Source organism: Amaranthus tricolor, chromosome 14 (genome assembly GCF_026212465.1).
Source record: "Amaranthus tricolor cultivar Red isolate AtriRed21 chromosome 14, ASM2621246v1, whole genome shotgun sequence".
Taxonomy (NCBI): Eukaryota; Viridiplantae; Streptophyta; class Magnoliopsida; order Caryophyllales; family Amaranthaceae; genus Amaranthus; species Amaranthus tricolor.
In genome coordinates, this window is record NC_080060.1 from 5,544,181 (window position 1) to 5,555,939 (window position 11,759).

The 11,759-nt window shown below is 33.7% G+C and overlaps 1 protein-coding gene across 1 annotated transcript; it reads left to right on the top strand.

Moving 5' to 3' along the window:
* The first annotated feature begins 486 nt into the window (after window positions 1–486).
* LOC130799964 (uncharacterized) lies at window positions 487–10,624 on the top strand. The gene is made up of 9 exons (XM_057663274.1): window positions 487–1,107; window positions 3,877–4,108; window positions 5,378–5,547; window positions 6,697–6,839; window positions 6,987–7,164; window positions 7,342–7,912; window positions 9,004–9,116; window positions 9,230–9,473; window positions 10,082–10,624. The coding sequence occupies exons 1-9, from the start codon at window positions 917–919 to the stop codon at window positions 10,307–10,309; spliced, it is 2,070 nt and encodes a 689-aa protein (XP_057519257.1). The 5' UTR covers window positions 487–916; the 3' UTR covers window positions 10,310–10,624.
* Window positions 10,625–11,759: the final 1,135 nt, after the last annotated feature.

An 11,759-nucleotide genomic window follows, 5' to 3' on the forward strand; every position in this document is an offset into this window, starting at 1 on the left:
ACAAAATAAGTTGGATTAGAATAGTGTCGTTATGAAAAAAGTTAAATATATAAGTAAAACTATATAGGGCCGAAAGAGGTAAGTGAAAGGAAATTATTAGAACTTAAAAGTCTTGGATGCGAATTCGATGCTTCCAACTAATTAATAGGAAAAAAAAGAAAGATAAAATTTGCGTGTGATGATTGGTTTTATTGACAGTTTGTTAATTGATTTTTGACTTATTGGTCGAAATATTGTTAGTATATATGTCTATTTTAGCAAACATTTGGTTCAATCGCTTGGTTAATGACTAGTTGAAAATGACAATTTTATTTAATGGATAAACAAGCAAACTAAACTCGAAAATAGTTAATTATCGAATGAATTTAAAAAAAACTAATTTCCAAACAATTCCATAACAAAAGGAGAGAAAATACATAAAAAATAATTTTTTTTATTAAAAATTTAAATTTTAGTGAAGAAAAAAGATGGTGATGGTCTAACATCAAAACAAGAATGACCGAATATTATTTTTTTTATTATGTAGTATTATTGAATACGATTCTCTCAAAATTACTGCCTAAACTTGATGCATACAGATACTGCTACCTTCCGTGCTTGGATTTCAATTCACCGCTGCGAATTCCCATCTTCAGGCGTTTCGAATTTTGTATTATCGAATAAATTGCTAAGGATTCCCTATAATTTGCATCCCCAATCTGATTACCTGCAAATTTCGAGTTAAAGGGTTCGAATCATGAAGTTTCCTGGGGATTATCGTAATTTGATTTATGGGTATTGTTAATCAAACATTTGGGTTCTTGTTATTAAGTGTGATGTTGTTGTTTATGATTTCTAGTGGAAACTGTTTTTGCCAAGTTTTATAAGGATTTTGAGTACTTTTAGAGTGAATTTTGCCGAAAATTACCAGAAAAAGATGGCAATGTTGAACAAAAGCAGAAATATACTGGAGGATTTCATGAGAGATGGGTCATTTAAATGGTTAACTGGTACTCGTGATTCGTTTAAGGAGGAGATTGAGGAATTTGAGAATTCATCTTCTGGAGGAAATAATTGGATTTCTGAGCTTTCTCCTGTTGCTAATGTAGTTACTAGGAGATGCTCAAGGTAACAATTTTATGCTCATGTATTAATTTTCCTATTATTATTCTTTTTCTGCATCATTTATCATTCAATAGTTTTGTTATTTTCCCTCTTTTTTGATTTTCATTTTGATTGATATTGCTGGAACACATAAATAAGTATTAAGACATGGGTTTCACTTGGTCTTAGTGGCGGAGCTATTAGTGGGGGGAAGGTCGGCCCCTAAAAGTCTTTTTGTAATGTTGATATTGAAATTTTCGGCCCTCTTTACTTGATCAAGAAATTAGTATGGATTACTTTTGAATTTGATTGTTATATAGTGGATGAGCTTATGACTGCATCTTGATTCTGCTTAAGTGATTGTACTTTGCTAACAATGGAGTTCATGGGCATTGTATAATTATTAATTTCAAACAATATGTTAGCACCACTCTGGATGGTGTAATGAACACAATGTGTATTTGGCCCACCAGAAGATCATCTGTAAGCTATGCTACTTCTTGATTGTTGGATTGATGTGAGTTTTAGAGGTTGGGCACCTTGGTAGTTGATGTAATACCAAATGGGAAAACAAATACAAGATGTAGATTACTGAATTGGTCATCTTAAAAGGGGCTTGTAGGCCACTATTAAAGGGCTTGAACTGTTCGGTTGTGGTACACGGAGGTTTTATTGCTTTCGAGTATATATCATATCTTAAGATTCTTTTTCTCACCTTATTCTTTTACAGTCTGAGATTTTTTTTATTAGCATTTATTTGAACTTTATCACATTGAAATGATCTTGTTAGCCCTTATCCATATTTGTTTGTCCTGATTTCTTAATTTTTATACTTAAATGTCAAAAGAACAAAGATATCAGCTAGTTTCTTGAGACACCGTCTCTTTGAGAGACATATTTCATGTCTAGCCCATTAAAGATTAATACCCACTTATCGTATTCTTAATGCCTACTTACATTATCCTTAATGCTTACGTATCGTATTCTTAATGCCTAATTTCAATATCTTAAACGTCTACTCACATTATTCTTAATGCGTATTTATAATATTTTAAAACATATATAGTAGGCCAGCCCAATTAGAAATGGTCTCTCACAAGAATTTGTGTAAAGATATTGCTTGATGTCGAGGCCAAGTTAGCATTGTAGATAAGAAGAAGCACCATAGCCAGAATTAACTGTACCTTTAACTAGATCAAAAGTTGCAAATTTTTGGAAATTAACATTTTAGAGAATAGGGAGGCATTACAACGTGCAGCCCTGTAATTTTAATTGTTGAAATAGTATGATCCAAATTTGAACAGTAAAAGAAAATGGCTACTTTAATGACAAAGAAACTCTCAATAGCATGAGCTTGATTATCCAAGTTTTCTTTGTTGTCAAGCTTTCCACTCTAGCTGTACTAACTTATCTGGAAAAGCAAAATTTGCCTTTGACTTCTCATCACCCCCTTGGTACAGAAACAGAAGGTATTGTCAGCATGTGGTATATAGCCTGATGTATTGGTTTTTGACTGTGCCATATAAATTGATGCTCGCCAATCGAAAGTTCATTCAGTTGATATGGCTTGCATGAAAATCATGCTGTAAATTGCAACTCTTTATGCCACATTGCAGCAAATCAGAATTGAGCTACCATTACCATGATTGCCATTGCAAACATGTTTGAATGTATTGCTGTTGTTTTTTTGGTACTAAAGCTAGTTTCCTATCAGATCAATAGATCTTTTTCGTAATATCCATATGAGGGTTTGAGTTGGCTAAAGTTTGTCCTTAAGAATGCCATATCGCCTCCTTGATGGCCCATTTTCCAATACATACATGAGGCTTTATTACCAAATTTCTAAGTCCTCCAATAAATCTTGACCAGGTTATTGTTAATTCATTAATAAAATCAGTCAAAAGTGTGAGATATTCCTTAGTGGGCCCAATACGCGGTTTTTTACACCTTTACAGCGCGGGAATATTTGTTCGTCTTTTTTTGTGAAAACCTTTACAAAGCCAATGTGATGCAAAGTTGCGAACCTGTTTTCGCACTATGGTGGAATGGGACCTTAAACTATATATATTCATGGAGAAGACCTTGTTTACTTTAATCGAATATTTTTTTGGAATTTTGACAGCATGGTTACAAGTGAGGTAGACTCAACTATTCTACTCATAGTGGAGGGGGGGGGGGGGGGGGGCGGGCAAATTGTTAGTATGGCCGCTGGTACTAATTTAATTTTTGTCCCAACAAAAATTTTAAATTTCGAGTTTTGGTGGTGCCTCGATATTCAACATACTGCTATGGCCTAGAATATCAATAAAACCTTTATCACTTGTAATATCTAGATAGTTATAGCGCTAAGCAGAGGAATAAGACTTTGGTGGATGTCAACAGGAGTGAAAATTTATTGTTCTTGTAGCCAACTGTAGTTAAATTGGATTGAAGTTTTGGTATTTTTCTCTATGAGGAGTGATTAACTATTCTCTCTTTCATCTTTATATATATCATAGACTATGACTCGTAACGGATGGATTTTGTAATATGATATGTCTCGGTGCTATACTAAATTCTCCTGCTGTATTTGGTTTGATCTCATATGCCCTCGTGATTTTGTTTTGTTTTGTCCAGCTTGGTGATTGAGACGAAAATATTCAATTCTGTGCTTTGAATGCTTCATTTGTGAAGCATTTATACCAATATGACATGAAATTGATCGCTTGCTGTCATTGACCTATGAGAAAATATCTGTTTAATAAGTTAATTCAATAGCTTCTTAAGTTGTCTTTCTTGTGCCTTGCTATGCAGGATCCTTGAGATTTCAACAAGTGACCTTAAAGAAGATTTTGATTCAGTGGCTTCAGATAATGTTAGAGATGCTTCTTATGCTAGAAACTTTCTTGAGTATTGTTGCTTTAGGGCACTTACCCTATCTATGCAACTGGCTGGTTACTTGTCGGATAAAAAATTTCGTCGCTTGACATTTGATATGATGCTTGCTTGGGAGAGTCCTGCTGCTGCCAGCGAACCCTTGCTTGCTGTGAGTTTTATAAATCTAATTTTCTTTTTTATATATTAGATTAATAATAGTTAGAAAGTATGGCTTGGAGGACAAGCTGGCCTCAGAATAACATCGATTAACATATCTACTCCAATACTTTTGATTTCCTTGCTGAATTAGTTCTGTTTTAACTTACCTGTCCTACAAAGATGTAAAATAATTTCTCCCTTGACAATTACTAATTAAAATGATATGTGATTAAATTCAAACATTCCGATCTAACAGAAGGCACTACAAAAATTGCTACAAAAGCGTTAGACCACAGGTTTTTCTCCTTTCACCTTTTAGAAGCCATAAAATGAGCTTGCAGAATCTTCAAAAAGTATGCTGGAAACCCTGAACTCTGCATTTTGCCTTATACAATATACAGTTATTAAATTCTGTCTCATCATGAAGGAAGACACACAACATGCATATTGTTAGTGTTAAGTGTTAATTTTTATCCAACATCAAACTCCGCATAAAAGCTCTCGCCTTAAGAGGATTGCTAGATTGCTTGAGGCACCAAGGAGATTTGATAAGCATTGCATGGTGTACCTCCAGCACACCATCACTTAATTTTCCCCTTTAAAAAAGTTTTTTAGCCATGCTTCTCTGCACTACACCTTTAAAAAAGGAGATGCAAGGGTTATGTATGTTATGGACAAGATTTACTTGCTATTTGGTGGACAATGAAGGGAGAGAAAATAATGTCCTTCCATCATACGAAATTTTTCAAAATAACCCTAAACATTTGTCAATTATAGAATTGGTGCACTTCTATGATAAAATTCTCAAAGACAATTACAGTGCAATCAAAAAGCAGCTAAACTATGTACTATGTAGAGATAATGAACAGGATAAGTGTTATGTACGTGGTGCTTTCATTCATGTTGATCATCATAATTAAACTTAAACGAGTCTGAAATATAATAAATTATGCACATGGCTCTCTGCTCCATCAAATTTACATTTTCAGGCCATGTGCCCCTTTTTATCTTCATCTATAGGACAACTGAGTATGCATCATTCACAGAACTTTAGCACTACAGCGTTCTTGACTCCTGCTGGTCCTCCATATGGAAGATATATCCTTATAGATTGAATAATGATTCATATTTTATTATGTTTGATCTTAAGCGTGAAAAGTTGATATTTCACAAAATAAAATGCATGAACTTGCTTTTGGAGGAAATTGTTGTAGTCGAGGAACCTTGATGCCTACTGCCTTCATGCTCATGCATTTTCGTTGTTTAACAAATGTTGCAGGTGTACGACGATGCTACTGTTGGACTGGAAGCCTTTTCTCGAATAGCACCTGCAGTTCCTATAATTGCAAATGTAGTCATAAGTAAAAACTTATTTCAGGTGCTTACTGCTTCAACTGGTGGTCGCCTTCAGTATAGTATCTATGAGAAGTATCTTATCGGTTTAGAAAGGTATCTTTATTGTGACTTCATTTCTTGCAATGTACATATTATATTTACAGTTTAAATATCTTAACATTCATCTTAGGTGATTGCAGTTATTCAATATCCATATCGTTGTAGTGACAAGCATCATGTTTTAAAATGTTTCTAGGATTCACGCTATTTTCCTCCACTGATCAACAACTGCTACAAGCCAGCAACTACTGTTGATTCCTTTGATCATTCTTTTTGACTTCTTTCTATTTGTATGTTGTAGTATTAATTTTTATATTAGTGGAAGACCATACCTTCTCGGCTTACCACAGGGCTTTCTAAATGCAAAGTAGTTGAAGCTTGTAACTTTGTTAAAATCTTTAAATTGGCATGAGTTTCAAGCAAAACAAGTTTACTTTCCTGGAAAGTTTTTTTAATGTAGTTACAGAAAAACCATATTTATTGTTTTATTTAGCTAATAATTATTCAAGATATACAACGACAACAATTCCAAAGCATTTATTATCACAACAATGTGGGGTTGACCCTGGACTATATGAACCAACACAAATTAACGTGGGAAATCGTTGCGATCAAAGATTATACTTTATTCCACATACAATATTAATTTTCAACTAAGATGATCAGTGCCAATGATTGTCTATATATTCTTCTCCCCCATTCCTTCTAGTTTGTTATTATATGGTCATACAAATTCTGATTTTTTATGTCATTCTTCACTCCTATTGTCCACATCATCTTGGATCTACCTCTTCTTCTTACCAACACCTCAAAGTTCCAATATTTTGCTTTTCTGATTTTTAACCAACATAAATAATTATCTCTTATTTAGTCTATAATATATGCTGCCCCACTCTTAATCGTAGTGTATAATATTGCACATACACTAAATTGCAACCATATTTTTAAGGTTTTTACGAAAACTTCCACTTAACATTCTAACGCATATAAAAGTGTTGGTTTAATGATCATTCTTGTCTTTAGATATTATTTGGGATAAGGAAAAATTTTTAGCCTCATTATGGGCTAAGTTAGAAGATATTGGAATATATTGATGTAGTTACATAGCTGAACTTTCCAGGGTTCATTAATCATTTTTTTCTTTATAAAAAATTATGTTAGAAGTTGAGGATGATGTTTTTAATTAGTACTCATTAATTTCAGGTTTATAAAGAAATTGAAGAGCCAATCTGATTCGTCATTGCTATCCGAACTACGATCAGGTAGAAGGGAAAAGATTGTGGAAGTGGATGGCACAGTGACAACCCAACCAGTTCTTCAGCATCTTGGAATTTCTACCTGGCCTGGTAAGTTATTTTGATTTTGAAAATTTGTGTGCTTTGTTGTTATCTTTCTTATCTGAGGAGATTCAAATGTTGATTTTTATTACAAGGTGTTAAGGTATATGTGCGTACTCCATTTTTTTCACTTTCTGCTATTTTCATCTAATGCAGGGAGACTAGTCCTTACTGATCATGCACTGTACTTTGAGCCACTTAAAGTAGTATCTTATGATAAAGCAACACGTTATGATCTAGCAGATGATTTAAAGCAGATTGTCAAACCAGAACTGACTGGTCCATGGGGTACAAGACTCTTTGATAAGGCTGTTGCTTACAAGTCTATTTCCTTGTAAGACCATTTCTTACAAATGTCCTGAGTTTTTTTTACCTACTTGTGCTTGTTTTACAGGAATGTTCTCGTTAAGTGTCATCGGACTACTATCTTGTTTCTGAAATGCTAACATTTCTGTCTTGTTAACTTTGGATCAGTTGGTCAACTAATCGACTATTGTTGTGTATCCCTCAGATCTGAACCTGTAACAATCGAATTTCCTGAGCTTAAAGGCCATAGTCGACGTGACTATTGGTTGGCTATCATACAAGAGATTTTACTTGCTCATAAATTTATTCGCGAATACAATCTAGTTGGGAATGGACGTGAAGAAGCACTTCTGAAAGCTGTACTTGGGATCGTTCGGTTACAGGCCATAAATGATATGAGCTCATTAGGTCCATTTTGTTGTGAAGCTCTTTTGCTTTTCAATCTTTGTGATCAAATCCCCGGTGGTGATATGATACTTGAAACTTTAGCTAAAATGTCAACATCAAGGGAAATGCAAAGGACTAATAGTCCTCGGCGACGTGGCTTGTATTCCAGTTCAGCTTTAGCCATTGCCTCTAGCTTAGGCTTTGGATTTGGGTCCTGTGAAGATAGTGATCGTGTACTTTTTGTCGGTGAGATAGCCGTTGGGGATACAACTCCCTTGGAGAAGGCTGTTAATGAATCTAGAAGTAGTTATGAGAAAGTGGTCCTAGCTCAGGAAACAGTTGATGGAGTAAAAGTTGATGGTATTGATACCAATGTAGCAGTAATGAAGGTATTTTTTATATTATTTTCCAACAGATATTGATCTAGCAAGTGATGTTATTGGATACATTAAGTACTAGTTATTGGTATTGTTAAATAACATGTTTCATACTGGGAAACATTCATTCAGTCATTGTAATAGAATTGGGATGAGTTTCTTGACTCATTTAGAAAGACCTACTTGACCACTATCTCATTGTATTGTAATCATTTTAGGTTGGAAGAGAAAATTAGGAAGGACATGAGTGAGTTGCACCCATAGTGCAAAAACAAGGCCGTCTTACCGTATCGTGACTGTATTGTAAAGATTTTTGAGTTTACTGTGACTTAGGACGCATTGGCCACCAAATCATCCGGATTGGCTGTGAAATTTGTTTCGCGACCGTGACCACAACCGTATATTTGCACTATGGTTGCACCTCTCGGAGGACTTGACTAAGAATTAAACTAGTTGGAGACATCGTATTTTTGCCCTATATCTTAGATAGTCACCTACGCCTATACCTATGTCATCTATGCCTTATTTATTGTTTTGGCCTTTATAACTGCTTTTTTTTAGTCATGTTATTAGCCTTAATATATATCTTGCATTGTTTTGTCTTGTCTTGTTTTTCTTTGATTCTCTTTGCTCGTCTTTCTTGAACCAAGGGATTCTTGGGCCGCATCTTCCTTTATTGGTATAGTTTGACATGTTTCATTCCTCCCCAGACCCTAATCATAGTTTCTATGATTGGGGGATACAAAGGGTATGATGATGTGATGATTCAACTACATCTTACTATCGATTTATTCTACACGTCACAACTCATAACTGATTCTGTCCAATACAGATCTTAATAATCTCTGGCTATTTCGATCCATAATAGTTGCTTGTTTCTTTGGTTCATTGTGTGTGTGTGTGTGTTTAGTAACATCTGCATATGAGATAGAAGTGCAAAAAAATGGGGTGGGGATGGGGACAAGCTGCAAACCTTTTAATCAGTTGCGTGCTATTGTTTGGATTTATCAGCTTTCTTTATATTCTACTATCTAACCAGTTTTCTTTTTCTTTTCCTAGACATGTCTCTGAATAATGACATATAATCTTTACTCTCATTTCAGGAGCTGCTCTTTCCAGTTATAGAAACTGTCAAATGTATTGTTTCCTTAGCTTTTTGGGAGGAGCCTTTGAAGTCCACGGTTTTCTGTGTGATACTTACGTACGTTATTTTCAGGCAAGTCATTTTGGAACTAGTCCATTGCACATGTTTTACTTCAGGACGAATTTCGGCCGGTCGAGAGTTCTTGAATGTTGATTATTAGTAACCTTTTTAATACAATTTTGCAGGGGATGGCATGTTTACATTTTTGTCTTGCCGCTGATCTTCATTGCCATCTTTATGCTTATGACACTTTGGTTTAGCCAAGGCCGACCTGTTGTAGAGGTCAAAGTTATAACTCCACCAGCAAAAAATGCTATGGAGCAGCTGTTGGCAGTGCAGAATGCGATTTCGTTAGCTGAAGAGTTCATCCAATGTGGAAATATCGTTCTTCTCAAGCTTCGTGCCTTGCTATTATCCATATCCCCACAGGTGCTGATCTCTAGTTATTGTTCCTTTACTTCCGTATTGTGTGATTCTTTTCTTGCCGCAATATTTATCTCTTTTTGATAAGGGTATGGTCTGCCATCATTCAATCTATCCTCCCCAAATCCTAATCATAGATTCGTTGAGTGGGATATATAAGGTATGATGATGATAAACCCTAAATCAGTGAAACATAATTTGCTAGTTAGTTTGCCTTTTGAATTTGCGATTCGCTCAAAATGGTTCAAAAATAACCTAAAATCGACCTTAATTCGCTTTTTATGATTCACGATGTGATTAGCGAATCATGTGACACCGCCTTAAATTATCATGTTAATGTGCCCAAACCTAAATAAAGTATTCCTACAACTTCAAAACTATATAACTAGGTATATTGCGAGATATAATTCGATTTCTTTGTTTATAGATTTTTCTCGTTTTAGTCAAAATATTACCAATAACCCTTAAAGTTAATCAACATATGAGAAATCGGATAGATACATATACGTGAAATTCAATTTTGAATCAATGTCGTTTCCTTTATAGTGACCTCTTTCCATAGATGGTCATGTTTCATGTAAGTTGTTTTTGATGTTGATTATTATGAATGATAGGCAAGCACAAAATGCGTAATTTTGCTTTCGATCGTGGCTTTGAGTTTGGCATTTGTACCGACAAAGTACGTAATAATGTTGAGCTTTCTAGAAGCTTTCACAAGGTATTCTCCTCCAAGGAGAACAAGCACCGAGAGATTTGAGAGGCGGTTGAGAGAGTGGTGGTACAGTATTCCCGCGGCACCGGTTTCTCTCGAGAGGCAAAAGGAAGATAAGAAACGAAGATAGTTCCATTCACGAGATCAAGGTCGTCAAGGCAGAAGTCGAGATTGATGTTGTAGATTAGTATTTATGTACAATTCAGTTCATAGAAAAGATTCGTGTTAGCGAATGCTCTAGTGTACACGAGATTTGTGAAGTCGTAAAGTGTAAAGGTGAACTTGTAAAATGGAAGATGTATCGGTCTTTTTTTCTTTTCTTACTGGTCTTTATTTATTTATTATTATATTTATTTATTTTGATTATAAGGTAGGATAACAGAAGGGGGTTAAGTGAGAATTGAATGCATAACCTCTGCAATAGAAAATAGTACTTGCTCCACAATATCTAATTGTTTATTTATTTGTTTACCTGTTTATTATTGAATTGTTGCCCATTTGTGCAAGATTTAGAGGCCTCAATGCCTCATATTGTGGTTGATATATTTGACTTTGGTAAAATAGTCATAGACCAAAGTTATTATAAGAATAGTTTTCATAATATTTATTAATCATTTTTAATTTATATTATATTCTTAATTAATAAGTTAAAATATAGGCAAGTGAAATCTTTTTTGATTTGTTTTAAAATATATTTTATTAATTATAATATTTTAAAATTAAAATTTTTGAGATATTTATAATTAAACATATGCATTGATAAATATATAAAAATCAAATGAGCGATAGTAGTAAATTAGTAAGATAGTAGTAAATTAGTAAGAATTGTAAAAATGTAATTAGTGATACCGAAAAGTTGTGTAGGAAAATACAAAGAGAGATTTATTATAATGGAAATAATATAACAAATTTATTATAATTCAAATAATATAACAAATTTTATGAAAATTAAAAATTTACGCTAAAACTTACTTATATTATTAATATATCAACAATCAGATGAATTGTTAATGTTTTTGCTAGAAATAAACGAAGTAGAAATCAAAGTTTAGATTAGCAATTAGAATGCATCAATCGATACACAAAATTAATTGTATTCTTCGATCATAAAATTAGGGTTTGATTTTGCTTTTGTTTTAATTAGATTTTGTTTTTTTTGCACTTCATTTCAAGAACCGGTAATTCAAAATAAAAAAATATCTTGGCATTGTCTCATATTAAGAGTCTTGAAATCTGTCTTTACTTTTCAGAAAATTTGAAACACAATTTTAACAAAAGATAAAAAAAGCTTCGGATAAACTTAATTCCAAAAATAAGCATTTTTATGTCCGAGCCTAGGTTAGATATGTTCGCAGTTAATAATCGCGAACAAAAAAATTGGTAAAAAGAGTCAAAATTGTTTGTTCGCACTTAATAACTGCTAACAAAAGTAAGACAATGTCATAACGTTAGAAGGAACCGAAAAAACAAAAACATTGTGTTCACAGTTACTGACTGAGAACAAACATGACTTCCGCTTCTAACGTTATGACATTGCCTTCCTTTTGTTTACAGTCACTAAACTGCGATTAACTTTTTTT